At 42.7% G+C, this 16,407-nt stretch overlaps 1 protein-coding gene across 6 annotated transcripts in view; it reads left to right on the top strand.

The window, feature by feature from the left end:
• DENND2B (DENN domain containing 2B) overlaps positions 1-16,407 on the top strand; it is a 157,016-nt gene that overhangs the window by 68,411 nt on the left and 72,198 nt on the right. For 4 of the 6 annotated variants that reach the window (XM_026706479.2, XM_087921084.1, XM_026706480.2 and 1 more), the window contains one exon: positions 11,389-11,493. The exons of the other annotated variants lie outside the window; for them this stretch is intronic. In XM_026706479.2, the coding sequence (XP_026562264.1) occupies positions 11,414-11,493 (80 nt within the window). In that variant the 5' untranslated portion in view covers positions 11,389-11,413. The remainder of the gene's footprint in view (positions 1-11,388; positions 11,494-16,407) is intronic. 6 annotated transcript variants of the gene reach the window in all.

The following is a 16,407-nucleotide window of genomic DNA, read 5'->3' as shown; positions in this document are numbered from 1 at the left end:
GATTTTGCTTAGTATTTGAGGAATGCTTAAAAATGCTGAATTTTTTGCAGATAGTCATTAATATACATACACAGATACATACACAGGCACAGTACACGTGTATACACACATACACATACATGTATACACATATGCACTCATTTTTTACTACTGATCATCATTAAAACATCTGTTTTAATAGGGAGGGTTGTCAAAAGACATTCTTTTTGTGTTTTAACTGAAGAATTGTTATAGTATTTGCTGCAGGTAGATATTTGAAATTGCATTATTTTAACTAGATGTTTTGAACACAGTTTAACTGTTAGTTTTATTTTTTTGATTTGATGCTAAATATTAATTTTTGCTTTATAATCATCCTTGGAAAGACACTATTTTAGAAAAGTAGCCAACTAAAGTAAAACAAAGAAATTTTAAGCAGGGATGGATCTGTTAGAATTTACTTATTAATAAAAATTTTAGGCTATTCCAATCTGTCACAGCTTTGGAGTTTACAAAATAGACCCAACAGAAAAAGTACAAAACCTAAAAAAGTATCTGGAGAAATTATATCAATTAAAAACCAAAACATCATGCAGAAGTGAAGCCAGAACTTTTTTTTTTTAGGATTGGTGGACACTTAGAAAAAAGCCATGAAAGATTATTTCAATATATGATTACTGCTGCAAGAGACAAACTTGACTTTTTTGATTAGACAAAGGAAAATATATACATTTGCTGGTGACTGGAAAAGCTTTATGGACTTTTTGCATAAAAATAAAAAAATGAACTTGTGATTTATGGTTTTGTTGATTGGACAGATTATAGAAAGAAAGACTACTTTAACTTTAGGGAGCAGATACAATATAATTCCATTTTATGGTGCACTTTGGGTGGCTCTCAATCAACAATTAAAACAACTGGTAAAAACAGTATAATACATAAATCTATTAAAACCATATCTGTTAAAAAAACTGGCACCAAAGATAAACTTCTAACATCCTCTCATTCATCTCACCTTGTCCCAGTGCTTGGAGAAAAGGATAGGTTAAGTGCTTTTCAGAAGGTTAGGAGAGTAGTGGCCTACTGAACTTCAAGGGGAAAGATGTTTCACAGGGCAGAAGCTGCCTCGGAAATGGCACATTTCCAAGGTCCCACAAGGTGGTAACACTTATGGAAAGGGACTAGGAATATGCTCACCGTATCACCGTATCTAATCTGGTAGGGCCTTCTCAGATAAACCAGATAGGGAACAGGACTGCATGACCTACTTCTACTTTATTTTAAGGCTACCTTAACTTGATGGAATGTGCAGCTGGAGAAGAAATGGGGAGGAATCTTGGCAATAGTACTGTGGCTTCCCAGGCAGGAGGCAGCACATTCCAGACATAGGCTCAAAATAAGAAACTGGATGGTGGAAAGGTTTGGGATTGCCACATCCGAGAATTTTCAAGGGTATATCTATTGGGTCAAAAGGCTATAGCTTTATAGCTAGTAAGATTTTGTCTATTAGGTATAAGTAAATAAAGAGCTGGACTCAGTTCACTTTGTTGTCTTTGGACTTAGGCCTGACATTAACAGGATCTTGTCTGAAAGTGCAGATTTCCCACTTGCCACTTTTAACTGCTTGATCCATTAGGACAGGTCTCTTCTCACTTTTTTTTCTGTGACAGTTCAGTGATTGCCGGTTCCTGCCTCTCTTCTCTGATTGTTTCCTAGGCAGTATCTCTCTTTTCTTAAGGCCAGTAGTGCATTACAGATGTTCTTAGGAAGCAGCGGTCCTGCAGACAATCTGGCCTGGTGTCATATAGGGCTTTAAAGGTAGTAAGCATCACCTTGAATTTCCAGAAGAAAATTGAGAACCAGTGCAACTCACAAAACAGAGGTATATGGGTAAACCTAGGGGCACCTGTCACTGCATGCATGACTGCATTCTGGACCATTGCAGTAATACAAACAGGAGGTGACCAAGCCTTGGGTGACTGCAGAATCTGTGAATTTGTATTGATTCTTCTTACTGGTTTTAAAACTTTAAATAAAAATTTAAAAATAAAGTGCAGCACAGAGGCGCTTCCCCCACTCTAACCCATGGCTTTAAGGAAAAGCTAGTCCTTAAAAAAAGTGCACATTTAAATGTCAAGTTAGGGACCATACAAATCTCAGGGGAATGTTGTTCCAGAGGGTAGGTATCCTGACAGAGAACTTATCTGGGAGACAATCAGGAAGTATTAGGACAATATTCTGGAAGAAAATAATGGCAACATATTTCCAGGTATTTCCATATTATTGCCAAAACAATTGCATGGATGTATCCACAAAGACAGCAGGGTCTAAGCTGACTTGAGATAACTTCTACTGTAAGCCCAGCTTAATTTTCATGGTATCCTCATAAGTAGCTTTGAAATTGTACTTTGAGAGAGTATAATTCAGATTCCAAACGGTTCTTCCACAAACTCTGTACTGACATACAATTGCTAGGACCAATACCCAGCTAAAGTAAACTAGACCTGATGATTCTGAAAAAGAATTTTATCATATTTCTGGTTTATTCATGGAAAGTTGAATGCAATAATTAATTGTCTTTCCCTGTACGCCCTGTGTTCTTGATTCTTCTCTTTTTGGACATATCTCCAAAACAAGATATTACACAAGACATGTGGTTTCCTAAATTGAGATTAAACTTTAATAACATGCAGCAATAATATTGCTATGACAGAAATTTGTTTATGTTCTTAATAAGAGAAAAAAAAATAAAGTAGCATTCTCTTTTACATAATCATATCTGTTTTAGTTACCATTCTTCTGTAATGAAGATGAATGGACCACTGGATTTGTGCTTTGAAGCAAAAAGTTAGAAATAATCTACTTTTGGGGGATTCTAGAGAGGAGAGGAAGAGGGAGTGGGAGAAAGAGAGAGCACATTTTAGTAATAACATTTGTACTTTGTTCCCTTTTGCTCCTCTGAACTTAAACACTTATTCCCCTCCTCCCCCCAAAAAAACTATGGCTAATTTGGGCATTAAAACTGTAGGAAATATTCCAAACAGTTTGCTGGTGGCAAATTATAATAGATAATGTTCCACACACTGAACCCATGTGATATTAAGGTATGAAAATAGAATTAAGGTAGAATAGAATTCTACCTTAATTAGATATTTGGTACCTGTATTGAAATAATTACAGTAGACTGCAGATCTGCTACAAATAATTATTTCAAGTTATTATAAACTGATTAATGTTTTTAGAATAATTGTCCTTAAAGCCTGTATGCCATTATTTCCATGCTGAAGATGACATAATGTATGTTTCTAATGAATAATATAAAAGGCACGGCATGGCACTGCAATCCTTTATAGTAGGAAATTAAATGGCAATTACAGTGAAATTCAGTTCTACTGTTGCTTGATTTACAATTCATGGTAAATCCCGCTAGACATGGTACTTCTGAATTGATTTTCTTAGATAAGCAGAATTGTGTTTGTGTAAGTGTGTTGCACGTTCAAATGTGTATGTATATATGTGTCTACACACACACGCAAATACACATACATAATATTTGAATAGAATTCCAAATGACCTTCATTTAGTTTTTTTGCCTCGATGGTGTCTATGGATGGAAGATGGGTAGGAAACAAGAGCAGTAAAATATTAAAAATACTGATTACAGTACTTAAATACATTACTGTATATAAAATTACAAAAATTATAAAACAGTAATTGTTTTATTGTATAATTTTCATTGACCTTATTATAATAGTAATCACTTAAAGAAGGGGTCCGCAACCCCCGGGCGGCAAAATGTAAAATCACTGAATCGGAAGTTACACCGGTCGGATCCCACTCCTGAGCCCAATCATTTCAATAATTTGCAACACTTTGGGATTACTCTAGACATGATGTTGATTTCCTGATGTTTTCTGTTTTTGGGAATTGAGATGATTTATTTCTATCTTTGTCAGAAACTCAGAGAAATCTGAAACTTCCTTTTCATTACTTGTTGGCACAGGCCAGTATGTTTGTCTCACTCCATTTCTTGGCTCTTGATCTCAAGCTAGTTATTACTCTTTCCCCAGTCAGATTTTCATTTCCCTCTTCCTGGATCTTGTCTCTCTTTGTAAGCAATGTTTCCTCCTTGCAATAAATCCCTCCTAGCAACATGCAACCATTATAACAGTTTTGGGGGAAAGCACCTGGTTGCAAATATGCCAATTTCTTACCATTTCAGCTACTCACAGTGGTTTTTAAATGAAGCAATAGGATGATAGTAAAAGAACTAGGAAGCTATTATTTCTGCTTCAGGCCAATAAGACCCTACAGGTTAATAAATGATTGGGTTTCTAATCACTATTCTGTATAGGAGTAGCATGCGTGAATGAAAGACTGAAACAGAACAAAAACACAGTGCAGGTGTGAATTCACACATTCACCCTAAATTTGCATTCTGCTTATTGAATCGGGTAAATGACTAGAATTTCCTTTTTTCCATAGAGCTGTCTCGAGCGTCCAGGTTGGGAGGAGCTCCAGTCTCGGCTCTCACAGGCTGAGATTGAGATTGAGGAACGCCTCTCACCATCACGTGGTCCTCCGGGCGCTCCCCAGTTTTTTGCTCAGCCTCGTGGCAGCCAGGCTGTTTTTTCCCTCGCTCCTGGTCGTTTCAGCACCTCAGAGTTTTTCTTCTTTCAACTTGGACCCTGCTATCACCCAGCGCAGGACTTTGAGGTTTGAACTCCCCAGGGAGTCTTTCTTCTTTCAGGGGAATCGCATTCGCCATCCCTGCAGGGGAAAGCCCAGCGCTTCGAGCGCTGCCCCCCCCTTCATTTGCTGTCTATTCGCCCCGCGCGAGGCCGCTTCTTCCCTTCCTGCCTTACTGTTTTCGCCGTTTCCCCCCCGCGAACGCCTTCTAGTCCAGGGAACGCTTCCCTGTCTCTCCCAGGGGTCTTCTTGTGGCCTCAGTTTGGGAGATTGCCGCCGCTGGGGCTGCTTTTATTACTGCGGCCTCCATTTCGGGCTCCCTGTGGCGTCCGCCATCTTGGGTGTGCCCAGGAGCCGCCGCCATTTTGTGTGTGGCCGCATGGCCTGCCGCCATTGCGAGAGGCCCATAACAGGCCGTTTTTCTTATCCTGACTGATAGGCAGACTCCGGACTGCCTTTATCTCTGCTCCTTTTTTCGTTTCCTCTATCTGGCTATTCCGCTTACCAGGGTCAGTTGGCCCTACAGCCCTTCCCCCAGCAGGCGAGGTAGCAGCATCCCCCTTCCCCGGTCCGTCCGGCAGAGGTAGCTGCCTGGCGTTCAAAATTCGGCTGACTGGCTTCTGGGCTAGGCCCCGCTGTGCAACAACGTTCTATTTTAAATAAAAAAAAAATTTTTTTTGACCAAAAGGGGTGTGTGAAACGTGCGCTGGGATTCCCCGGCCTTTACGTAGGCCGCATCCAGACGTGCAACCGTCTCGCATTCCTGAAACTACTTGTTGGTGGCCCCAGGGCCGATTGCCACTGCTAGAGGCCTACCTGCAGGCTGCGTTGTTTTTGATTCCTGGGCAGATCCTCGGACTGCCCAAATTCTTACTTGTACCTTGCAATCCTGCCTTGGTACTCCTCTAGATATAAGAGTCTACTGGCTTCACAGCCTCTCCCCAGCAAGGGAGATAGCAGCTCTGCCATTCCCCTTCCCCGGTCCGCCCGGCAGGGACAGTTTTTTGGCGTTCTTTCCTGGCTAATGGCCTCTGGGCTAGGCCCTACTTCTCAGCAACGTGGCAAAACAACTCTGTTGCCTTTGACCAAAGAGGGGTACGAAAAAGAGTACTGGGATTCCCGGCTCCTGCTTAGGCCGTATCTAGACCTGTTAATCACCTCACATTAATCGAAAATTTTCCTTTTCTTCTCCTCTCCAGATGGCAGACGACAATACATCTCGTGGCACTTCCCTGAAGGCCAAGGCCAAATCTCATCACCTGCGCAAACAAGCACAGGAAGCATCCAAAGCCTCTCAAAGGGATGCCCTTAGGCGACACAGGGCCCTTGAGAAGGAGATTGACAGACGCTCTAAAGAGTCAAGCTCTGTACCTCTGGATCCTTCTACCCCCTCAACCTCCATCCATCCTCCTCCCTCCTCCCCTGCTTCTGCCTCTTCCTCACAGCCTGCACAGGCCTCTGAGGCCACCTTACCCCCCTCTGCTGTAGGACTATGCCCGGAGGAGCCTCACCCACCTCCCACGGTGGAAATCCCTGAAAACTTGAAACAAGCGATGGAGTTGGCCATCCGGCAGGGGATAGCGCAACAGATTCAGCAGCTGGCCGGTCTGGCCCCTCGGCCTGCGGCCCCCGAGGCTCAAGGATCAACGGCCTCGCACGGTCAGGTAGCTCTCCACGGGGACCTGACCCTGCCCTTGGAGATGGAGGAGATGGAGGCCCAGGAACCCGGGGACCCTACCCTCTTTGGGGACGAGGAGGATCTCGAACTGGGGTCTATCATAGACAGTGAGCTCCTCTCGGGAGCAGGCCCCCTAGAAGGGGACATGTCGGAGGATGAGGGCCTCACTCCAGGCCAGCCCGCGTTTTTGGGGCTGTTTAAACCGCACCTATTTAGGTCCCTCCTGTTCAAGGCCAGGAATACCTCGGGCCTGAATCCTCCCCCACCCAACCCAGCGGCATCGGGGTTCCTCCCAACTCTATTTTCTCCCAGCCTGTGGTGGAAACCGAAGTGATCCCTGTCCCACCCATATTCTCTGACATGGTCTCAAGGCAGCTAGCCTCCTTGGGGCCCCCCCCTCCCAATGCCCAGGACAAGCGGTTTTTCAATCTGGAACCGCAGTTCTCTACCTTGCTCGACCCCCCCCGGTGGACGAGCCTGTAGTAGGTCTGGCTTCCCGCTCAACTCCCAGCGAGTCACTCGAGGCTCTCCAGCCCGAGGACAAACGAGCTGAACTGGCCCTGCGCCGCGCTCACCTCTCTGACGCCTGGGCAGTCAGGGCCTCCACTGCCGCGTCCTTTTTCACTAGAACCTCCATCAAGTGGCTCCAGCAGCTCAAGCAGCACGTTCCCGCAGCTAATCTTAGAGCGCACCAGGACATTGCCAAGATCCTGGCCGCGGCCGAGTTCTCGGCAGACGCCACCTTCCAGGCTGCAAAATTTTCCACCAGGGCCATCTCGTCCCAGGTCACTGCCCGTCGCCTTCTCTGGCTCCGCCACTGGCAGGCGGACGTAAAAAACAAGGCTAAGCTAGCATCAGCCCCCATCTCTGGGGGGAAGCTATTTGGACCGGTTCTCGATCCATTCCTGGCCGAGACCCGTAACAAACGCAAGTATCTCCCTTCTCTTTCTAGGAGGTCTGACTTCAGAGGTTCCTCTCCCTCTTCTCGCCAAGGTTCTTTCCGTTCCTCCTCCTTCCCCAGGTACTACCAATCCTCTCCCTACAGGCCTCCCGACCGCTCGGAACCAGACAGGTCCGGAGGTACCTCTTCCAGGAAGCCCTCCCGGGGATCCGGGAGAGGTTCGTTCCGTCGTTCCCGATAATGCAGTCGCCCTCAGGTGGCTGCCCCCCCAAAAAAAAGGAAGAAGGAGAGCAAGAAAGCCAATCCCTTTCAGGCCTCTCGCCTAGTCAGGCTCTACTCTGACACTTAACCCCTGCAAAATCCCTTCTCTTCAGCCTTGCCCAAACCATTGGGGAAGCCTCATCCTCATATCTGCATTACCTCTCCATACCAAGACTCCCGGTAGGCCATACGGCTCCCGGACGCAGGCTCCTAGCCTGGAGCACTCTTGTCCTCCTCACCTTGCCCCAGGGCATCTGGCCGGCAACACATCTACCCCCACCCCATGTTAGTTGGGGTTCCTCTTTGGGCTCCCGGCCTTCCACAGTCTCATAATCTAGGTACACGGATCCCTCGCCCGGGTCCTCTCTACAACCCTCATCCCCAGCTGATGCGGCCTTCGGTCAGCTGGCCTCTCAGCAGGGCCGACCGCCTCGCCCTGGGCGGATCTGGACCTGGTCTCCACCAGCAGAGGCCACAGTTCGGGAACACTTCACGTCTCCCCTCCATCACTCTGACCTGGAGTTCTCTCAGGGGGTTTCCCATCAGGGGTCTATCCCATAACACCCCAGGGCGTCACATCGCCATCCTCGCAACGGTAGCCTTCCGGTCATTGAGGGTTCCTCCCCTCGACCCCGGCTAGGTCTCCCTCAGGGAAGATTCCCATCCTCGCCCCTGCCCGGGCTCCTCGACCCGGGTCCCTAACAGGGTCCTGGCCGATCTTACCTAGCCTCCTTGCCACACGGTCCCAGTAAGCATCTGCTGGCATCCCCCGGCAGGGCTGCCTTCTGGACAGCCCCGCCTCCTTCATTAGGCCCTCTTGTTGAGGCATTCCAACCTCCAGGGGGTTCTCCTGTCGGGCATGCCCTCCAGCGGGTCATCAGGGTTCCAGGAGAGGTTCTGTTCCAGACGGGAGCCCGCCCGCAGGACTAGCCAAGCTTTGGTATGTCCCAACCTGGACGCTCGAGACAGCTCTATGGAAAAGGGGCGTTGGTTCTTACCTGATACGCTTCTTTTTGTAGAGCTGTCGAGAGCGTCCAGCCCCACCCATAGGCCGTCTGGTGGGAAACCTTGCTGTTCGACCGAGCGAACTAATATTTTTTTCCTGAGTAAGATGAGAACAGGGCCTTCCTTCTCGTCTTCGCAAAACTGGGGAGCGCCCGGAGGACCACGTGATGGTGAGAGGCGTTCCTCAATCTCAAGCTCAGCCTGTGAGAGCCGAGACTGGAGCTCCTCCCAACCTGGACGCTCTCGACAGCTCTACGAAAAGAAGCGTATCAGGTAAGAACCAACGCCCCTTCTAATTCTAAAATACATATGATCTTCTGGTTCAGCTGGTTTACATAGAACATAGAATCATATGGCTGAAAGGGAACTCTTCAGGTCTTCTAGTCCAACCCCCTGCTCAAGGCAGGAAGCCTCATATTATCCTGATCAAATTGTTGCCTAGCCCTAGGCTATTCTTAAAAACGATAGAGCACTTATAACTTTGGGAGGCAAGCTATTCCATTAATTATTTGTTCTCACTGTCTGGAAACTTCTCTCTAGTTCTAGGTTGGTTCTCTCTTTAAGAAGCTTCCACCTATTATCTCTTTTAAAATCTCTTTCTTTTCTTCCTTCCTGTATTCCATGACTGTATGTTCGAATCCCCATTCCCTTTTTCAATAAGTAAATAGGGGTAAGTCAAACAGATATTTGATATCCCTCCCTGTGAACACCCTTACTTCTGTCATTTTACTCTCCACAGGATAGTCCAGTATACTTAAATCTTTTTGAAATTGTGTTACTCCAAAGATTCATTAAGAGGCTTAAATTGCTAAAGTCTGCCCAGAGACGAATTTACAGACTGCAACTAAGCCAGGATTTCTTAACTAGTATATGACATGCTCATGTAGTATGTTAAGATAAGCCAAACGAATCACAGTATGGTTTAGGATGTTGTGTGTATCAGGTAAAAGAAAACTAGAAATGAGGAAGAAACTTGAGAGAAGTGTAAGTTTCTAACACTGTAACAAACTCCATACTCTAGGACAGCTCTTCCTTCAAAGTTTTGGCTTTGGTTGGGGCCCATCATTCCAGGTGATCTTTTCTGAAGTTTGGATATGTTTGATGTAGCTAATTTTGGTGAAGTTTGAATGGAAACCAGTCAGAAGTTGGAAGCTGCAGCTAAATTTTGCAGTATTGGGGGGATTTATTTGAACTCTTATAAAGGAAGCTATAATATAACCAGAGGTGTGCAAGATGGTTGGGGAAGTTGTGCTTGGGTCAAGGGCTACCTGTCAGGCTCAACACCAGAACAAGATATAGAATGTTTTAATCCAATGGAAGTCACTTAGCTTTGTTTTGTGGAAATAATTGTTTCTTTGTGTAGCTGAATTGTGTAGCTGGACTCCTGAAAAGTTACCTTCTCCCAATATACTTGCAAATATGGTTGAGTTCATTGAAGTGTGGTGAAATCCAGGAGTTTATGAAATAAATTATAGACATTGGCTAGTTGGAAATAGACATCAGTACTGGTATGTAGTTTTAGAGCTTGAGTAATTTCTATCACTATTTTAGCATGTAGAACTGGAATTGAAGGACAGGAACAAAAATGATTGGTAGCCTTTCAGAGTTACTGTGAGCTGCAAATGATAAATTCTGTGTAAACTGCCTGACTTTCTTGGAGGAAAAATTGAGTGAAAATACGTTCAGTGAGCAATATTTTAACATGGAGAATTTTTATGCATTCATTCTCTAGCAACGAATGGTATATAGGAGGAAGCTCCTTTATCATTCAAATGTGTTTTTATGATATATACTGTACATGTAAATCAGTGGTGGTATTCTACTGGTTTGGTCCGGTTTGAGTGAACTGGTAGTAAAAAACGTTACCGTTCGGCCGAACTGGTAGTAAAAAAACAGCTTCTGGTTTGGCCAAACCAGTATTTCTCCCCCCCACTCCTGACAATCAGCTGTTCCAACAATCAGCTGTGCTGGGATTCCCCTCTCTGTCTTACTGCTTCACCCAGGAGGCTTCCCTGAGGCCCAAGAGTCAAAAAGGGGTGTGAGGGTGTGTGTGTGCTGCGCCTCCCCCCCCCATCACTGTTTTCTGCCTCAGGGGCCTCAGGGAAGCCTCCTGGGAGCAAAAACAGCCTCCCCAGAGGCAAAAGATGGAGCGCAGGAGGAAGGGTAAAAAAAGCCATGCCCACCCAGTCACATGGCCATGCCCACCTAGCCACACCCCACAGAACCGAACCGGTAGTAAAAATATTTGCATCCCATCCCTGATGTAAGTGCTTCCTACCAATTGAAACAATATATTTAAATAAAGTGTTAATTTTATTGCATCTCCAACAATGAAATGCAGTGAAATCATTTCTAAAATGTTATGGTTTGTTCAAAAGGAAGTCATCTAAAAACCTGAAATTGTTGTAGTTCTGGTTTAACAACATCATCATCAACAACAAAAAGCTGGAAACCAAGATAGTCATTCTGTTCTTGTGTGTTTCCCCTGAGTTTGAGTCATATTCTCTGGCTATAATAAATAAGATTCTGGAAGATGCTAGTTTATAATTCATGAGATGGTTTTTCGGTCCCACATGGTTGTCTTCACCAGCAGAGCTGACAAAATGAGTAAGGAATAAAAGTTTATTGTGTATAAACCTAATCCAAGTGCCCCTTCACTAACCTATATTTCTTCTTTAGTTTATAATATCTAGCCTGTTTGGGAGTACCTTGTCCATGTTCAGTTTTAAGTTAGTTGAATCAAAGCTGTTGTAGAAAGGAAAATGTGACTGAAGTTCCTTTGACACTCTTTCTTACCATTTTAAATCGGTTAGTAAACATCTCTTACATACAATTCCAACAAGTTTCTTTGGGGTTTCATTCTTCTCTTTCCCAGGTTTCCAGATTTAGAGAGGGCAGAAATGACCATGACTGCCAACAAGAATGCCAGTGTCACCAAGAGAGCAGGAGCAAATAAGGTGTCTCGGGATACTCTAGAGCGGTAAGTGTAAAATGCAAATGCTCTAGTTGTTCTTTTTTAGTGTTGTGTCAGTGTCCTTTATGTTTGTTTTTTTATAACTGATGGCTGTATCTGTCTTCCAACTCTATCATAGTCGTAGCAGAATTACTGCTTTTTAAAGATGTTTAAATATGGTTTGATATCAGTATATAGAGGGATATCTAGGGATAGTTCTGGCTTTCTTTGGAGTCAGTGTAATTTGTATATCTCAGTTATTATTTTCTCACAGGTAATTAGGTGCTTCCTCTAGGTTTGTACAGTGCATGTCTGACAGGTCGACAGGTCAAGAAATGATTTTATTATGTGCTATCAGGTCAATATCAATTCCCAGCAACCACATAGATCAGGGGTGTCCAACATTGGCAACTTTAAGACTTGCGGACTTCAACTCCCAGAATTCCTCAGCCAGCAAAACTGGCTGAGGAATTCTGGAAGTTGAAGTCCACAAGTCTTAAAGTTGTCAAGGTTGGACACCCCTGACATAGATGGATCTTTTTCCATGATGATTTGTCCCTAATTTCAGTGAAGTACTCATTGCTACTATAACGGTCTATCAACTTTACTGCTGGTCATCCTCTTCTCTTTCCTTCTTCTTTCCCCATCATTAAAGTCTTCTCTAGAAGCTAAGTCTTCACAGAATGTGTTTGCAGTAGGATAAACTGATTGCCATGGCAAATACTTGTATGCAGGTACTAAATAGAGGTATGTTAATATTGAAGAGTGAATTCAACCAAACATATTATTTGTCTGAATATTTTCTTCCCACAGTCAGCAGAAATTGAGACAAAAACTGGCAAACAAGACAGGTGTCAAAATGTTGTGAAATTTGCCCATTTGTAGTTGTAGTTATAACATTTATTACAACCAATTCTTATAATCCTTTATGACTGTTGCAGTACCCTGTGGACACACAATCAGCATGTGACTCTTTGCAATTGGAGCACAGTTTTGACCATTGTAGAGTTCTTTGGTTGTGTGATCAATATCTGCGTGCTTCCCAACTGATTTCCAACAAGTAGAATTAACTGAGAACATGGAAGTAAAATAGCAATTCATAGTCATATGATGTCCTGCTGAACAAGAAGTGATGTAAGCCCATCATGGTCACATGATTTTCTGGTTGATGACTGCAGCGCTTAGCAACATAATTGCCAGCCCCATTTGATGTCACTAAGTGAAGACTAACTGTAAGTCTTACTTGAAAAACTTTTAAGGGTAAGTTATAGGAGCTGGACATAGAGAGTCGGTTGAAAGAAATGTGATAACTAATATTAAGGTTTAGTAATTTGTTAAATGTAGTATTATATGAAAAGCATTCATGAAAATTGTTCCTTACTCTGTAATAACAGAAGCAACTAAAAAGCAGCTGGAGAGGGGAGGGGAAACACAATTTTGAGGTGCAATTGAAAACAATGAGAATGGACAACCAAATATAGCAAGTGATTTTTTTCCCCATTCTCCTAACAAGCATCAAACTAGAATTGGAACTGGTAGAGCTGGGGTGTCAAACTCCTGGCCCATGAGCAGATGCGTCACATGCTGGCCACGCCCATGCCTGGTTTAGCAAAGGGGAAAAATGTCCCGATACCTCATTGGATGCAGCCGTGACATGAGTTTGACACCCCTGTGGTAGAACAATATGTCTTGGTGTTTTCAGGCCTTTTTACTCATTCTTTCGTAAGACTAAAAATAGCACATTTGATAGAATCATGCAACTAGCCCTGGATCTTTGATAGATACAGTAAATGTTTGTGTTACAAACATACATGCTTTTTACAATCATTTTCAATACCTTAAAATATTATCTATGAAGTGGACTGAAGATATTATTTGCTAGGAGTGTATTAAAAGCAGGTAGAATGGCAGAGTTTGGAGATACGCTTTTGAAGTTTGAACCAGAGAAAGTCTGAAAGAAAAGAAACAATTTGGTAACAGAGGTCAGTATAGGTAAGGCAGGACTTGTGAGATTTGTAAGAGGAAAGCACCAAGATAGATAAGTCTACAAACTCCTAAAGTTCCAAAAACCTGAGAGTTGGAATCAAATATATCTGAAAAACATGAGAATTGGAAAAACTAATTTATTTAACCATATTGAATATATTGAATGAACTGTATGTGGATGATTTTTCAGAACACTGTTAGCTGTTTTCCAGATATAGACAGTCTTTTTAGACTTTGATATTATAAGAACAAGGGATTATGCATGAAATTTAGATTATGAAATTTATTCATCAAATCATTGATATACTGCCCCAAACATCCAATTATATGAAAGTGAATAAATTTTTGTGCGACTTTTCAGGGTTTTCCAGAAAAAAATATGAAACTAGAGGCTGGATCTTTGTTTCCTGCTTTCTATATATTGTTTTTATTATGAATATATAAATATATTAAATCTTTTTCTGTAGTAAAATGGAGCAGAGAGCCTGATAAGCATGCAAAGGAAGTGTTTGAAAGTACACCAATACCTTCAGACATCTTGCTTGCCCTTGTACCAAAACATAGTTTACAAAGCATAATTGCTCTGTTCTCACAGAATGCTGAATCAAAATGGAACAAATCATTTTTATAACTTAGAAGAAATCCAGCACTAATCAATTATGTACATAGAAATTGGAAAATGGAAACAAACCATTTTTATATAATGGATAAAAGTAACCAATCATCTCTCATGTAGTGGAAATCCAGGTGTAGAAGGCAATAGAAATAGAGCCAAAAAGTAGTCATATCAATGGCCAAATAAGGAAATTTCCAGTCTTATGTGTTAGAATTTGAAACCAATTTGTTTGCATAGCTTGGAAAGAGTCCACCCAGTTTTTAGAGTGGGCTTTCTACATAATAAATATACTGTTGTGAAGACTATGTAAGGAACTAAAAAAATAATCATCTGAAGCTCCTTTGAACCAGCCCCCTTTGAAATGAAAACAGCCGACAGTGTTCATATTTCTTCTTTTCGAAATAATTCAGTTTTGGCTTTGAAATTAAATTAAAATCAAGTTTAGAATTACACTACAAAACAGAATCAATGTTCATGGCAGAAAGCTTCATGTCCTTTAAAAAAAAATGTTCTTCTTGCCTTTAGCTTGCTTGAAGAGGAACATGGATGTCAGTTCTATTAATTCTTTGCTTTTTATAGTGGTCTTTGATCTAGTTATGGAGCATCTTTCTTTTCAGATTCTGTCAAGATCTGTGCAATAGAGAAAATTATTGCAGAGGCATCCTTCCTTGACCTAACACTTGTGGGGGAAAGTCAGACCTTAAGATTTATAGAAAGTCAACATGGTTGGGGACATTTTGTGACAGGTAGGGTGGTAAGATGTTCTAGAGGGCAAGCACTATGACAGAAAAGGCATTTCTCCTGATGACATTGTTTTATGAAGGGGGCCTGGAGCATGCCCACCTTGTTGGATCTCATGGAACAAGCAGATTCAATTAGAGATAGGTGGTCTTGCAAGTAATTTGATACACCACATTGCATTAGTCCAGCCATGAGGTGAACAAAGCATAAATGATTGTGAGTAGGTCTTTTGATCTAGACTGGGTACAATTAGCAGACAAGATGGATTTGTGCCAAGATTTTTCTGGACGTAGCTGCCAGTTCCTGTTTGGACAGGAACCAGGAATCCAGGATGACCCCAAATTGCACACCATTTCTCTCTGGGGGAATGCCACCCCATTTAGAACCAAACAAAGAAATTATCTGGATCCAGATAATTGTGGTTGTAGTGTGCCTTTGATGTTATCTCTCCATCTTCTTCTGGATCTACCTCATGTTCTTTGACCTTCTCCCTTTTTTGTATATGCCTTGTACGACATGGAATCCCAAGACACAAGAATCCCAAGAAAGCCACAGCTGATCTTACTAAAGTAAAATTGACATCTAATTGAACTGATGTCTGATGTTCCCTATCAGACTCTCATAGCCTCTAGACCCTTGAGGTATCAAGTTATGAAATAAAAAATTGAGTGTTTTATTTATTTATCCAATTTATACAGCTGCCCATTTCACCAAACGAGGTGCTTAATAATAAAGTGCAACAATCAATAAATACCAAAAACCAATTATCATTGTTATTAAAAATATTAAAACTATAAAAAGACTATAAAGACAGAGCAAGAACAAAGAAATTGCAAATGAAGGGATGTTAATGATAACAGAGCCCCTTCACTACTTCCCCTGTCCCTTGGGGTTCCTGGGCCTGTTCACCCTCAGTCTTAGTGTTGAGGTGGAACCTGAAGGAGAGACCTGGATCCTGATTTTGGCTCTAACACCATTGCTACCACTCAAAAAGCTTGCCTTATGTGATTACCCCCATAATCTAGCATTTCTTAGGATTTGCTGGATATCTCTTATCTTCAGGCTGTGTTCTTTTTCTGTTGACAGGCCCCTATGCCTTACCTGAGGCTGTTCTGGGTCACAAAGGGCCTTCTTTCTTGACGCAGATTCAAAAATGCTCTCCCACAGCCTCTGCAGCTTCCAAAAACTATAGAAAAGCATGCCCCATTCTCCTATGATTTTTGAAGACCCCAGGGTTGGAAAGTGGGGAGGTTGCAAGAGAGCACAAGTCATTCTCACACAGCCTCTGAGAATTGCATGAGAACAGGGCGTCCTTTCAAGAATAGTAAACACTGGCCCCACTCCCCCAAAATGTTGTGATGACCTGGAATTTAATTTCCATCAGCTGTCTGCCATGCTGCACTCAGGCATAGTGTACTTCGTTGGAATGAATCATACATTTATTAAAGGAAGGGAGTCATTATGTTTAAATATATTTAGACTATCACATATATGCAAAAAAGCCATTGTTAACGCTAGAGATAAAAAGTCAATTGTTCAGAGTTGACCTTCATGAAAATGTCTGTGGAGATTTTCAGTCATCCAGGTCACGATTGTCC

The sequence above is a fragment of the Pseudonaja textilis genome, chromosome 1 (assembly GCF_049901715.1).
Source record: "Pseudonaja textilis isolate UNSWEBS1 chromosome 1, rPseTex1.2, whole genome shotgun sequence".
NCBI classification, from domain to species: Eukaryota; Metazoa; Chordata; class Lepidosauria; order Squamata; family Elapidae; genus Pseudonaja; species Pseudonaja textilis.
The sequence above is the reverse complement of the archived record's forward strand: the minus strand, read 5'-3'. Positions and strand labels throughout refer to the sequence as shown.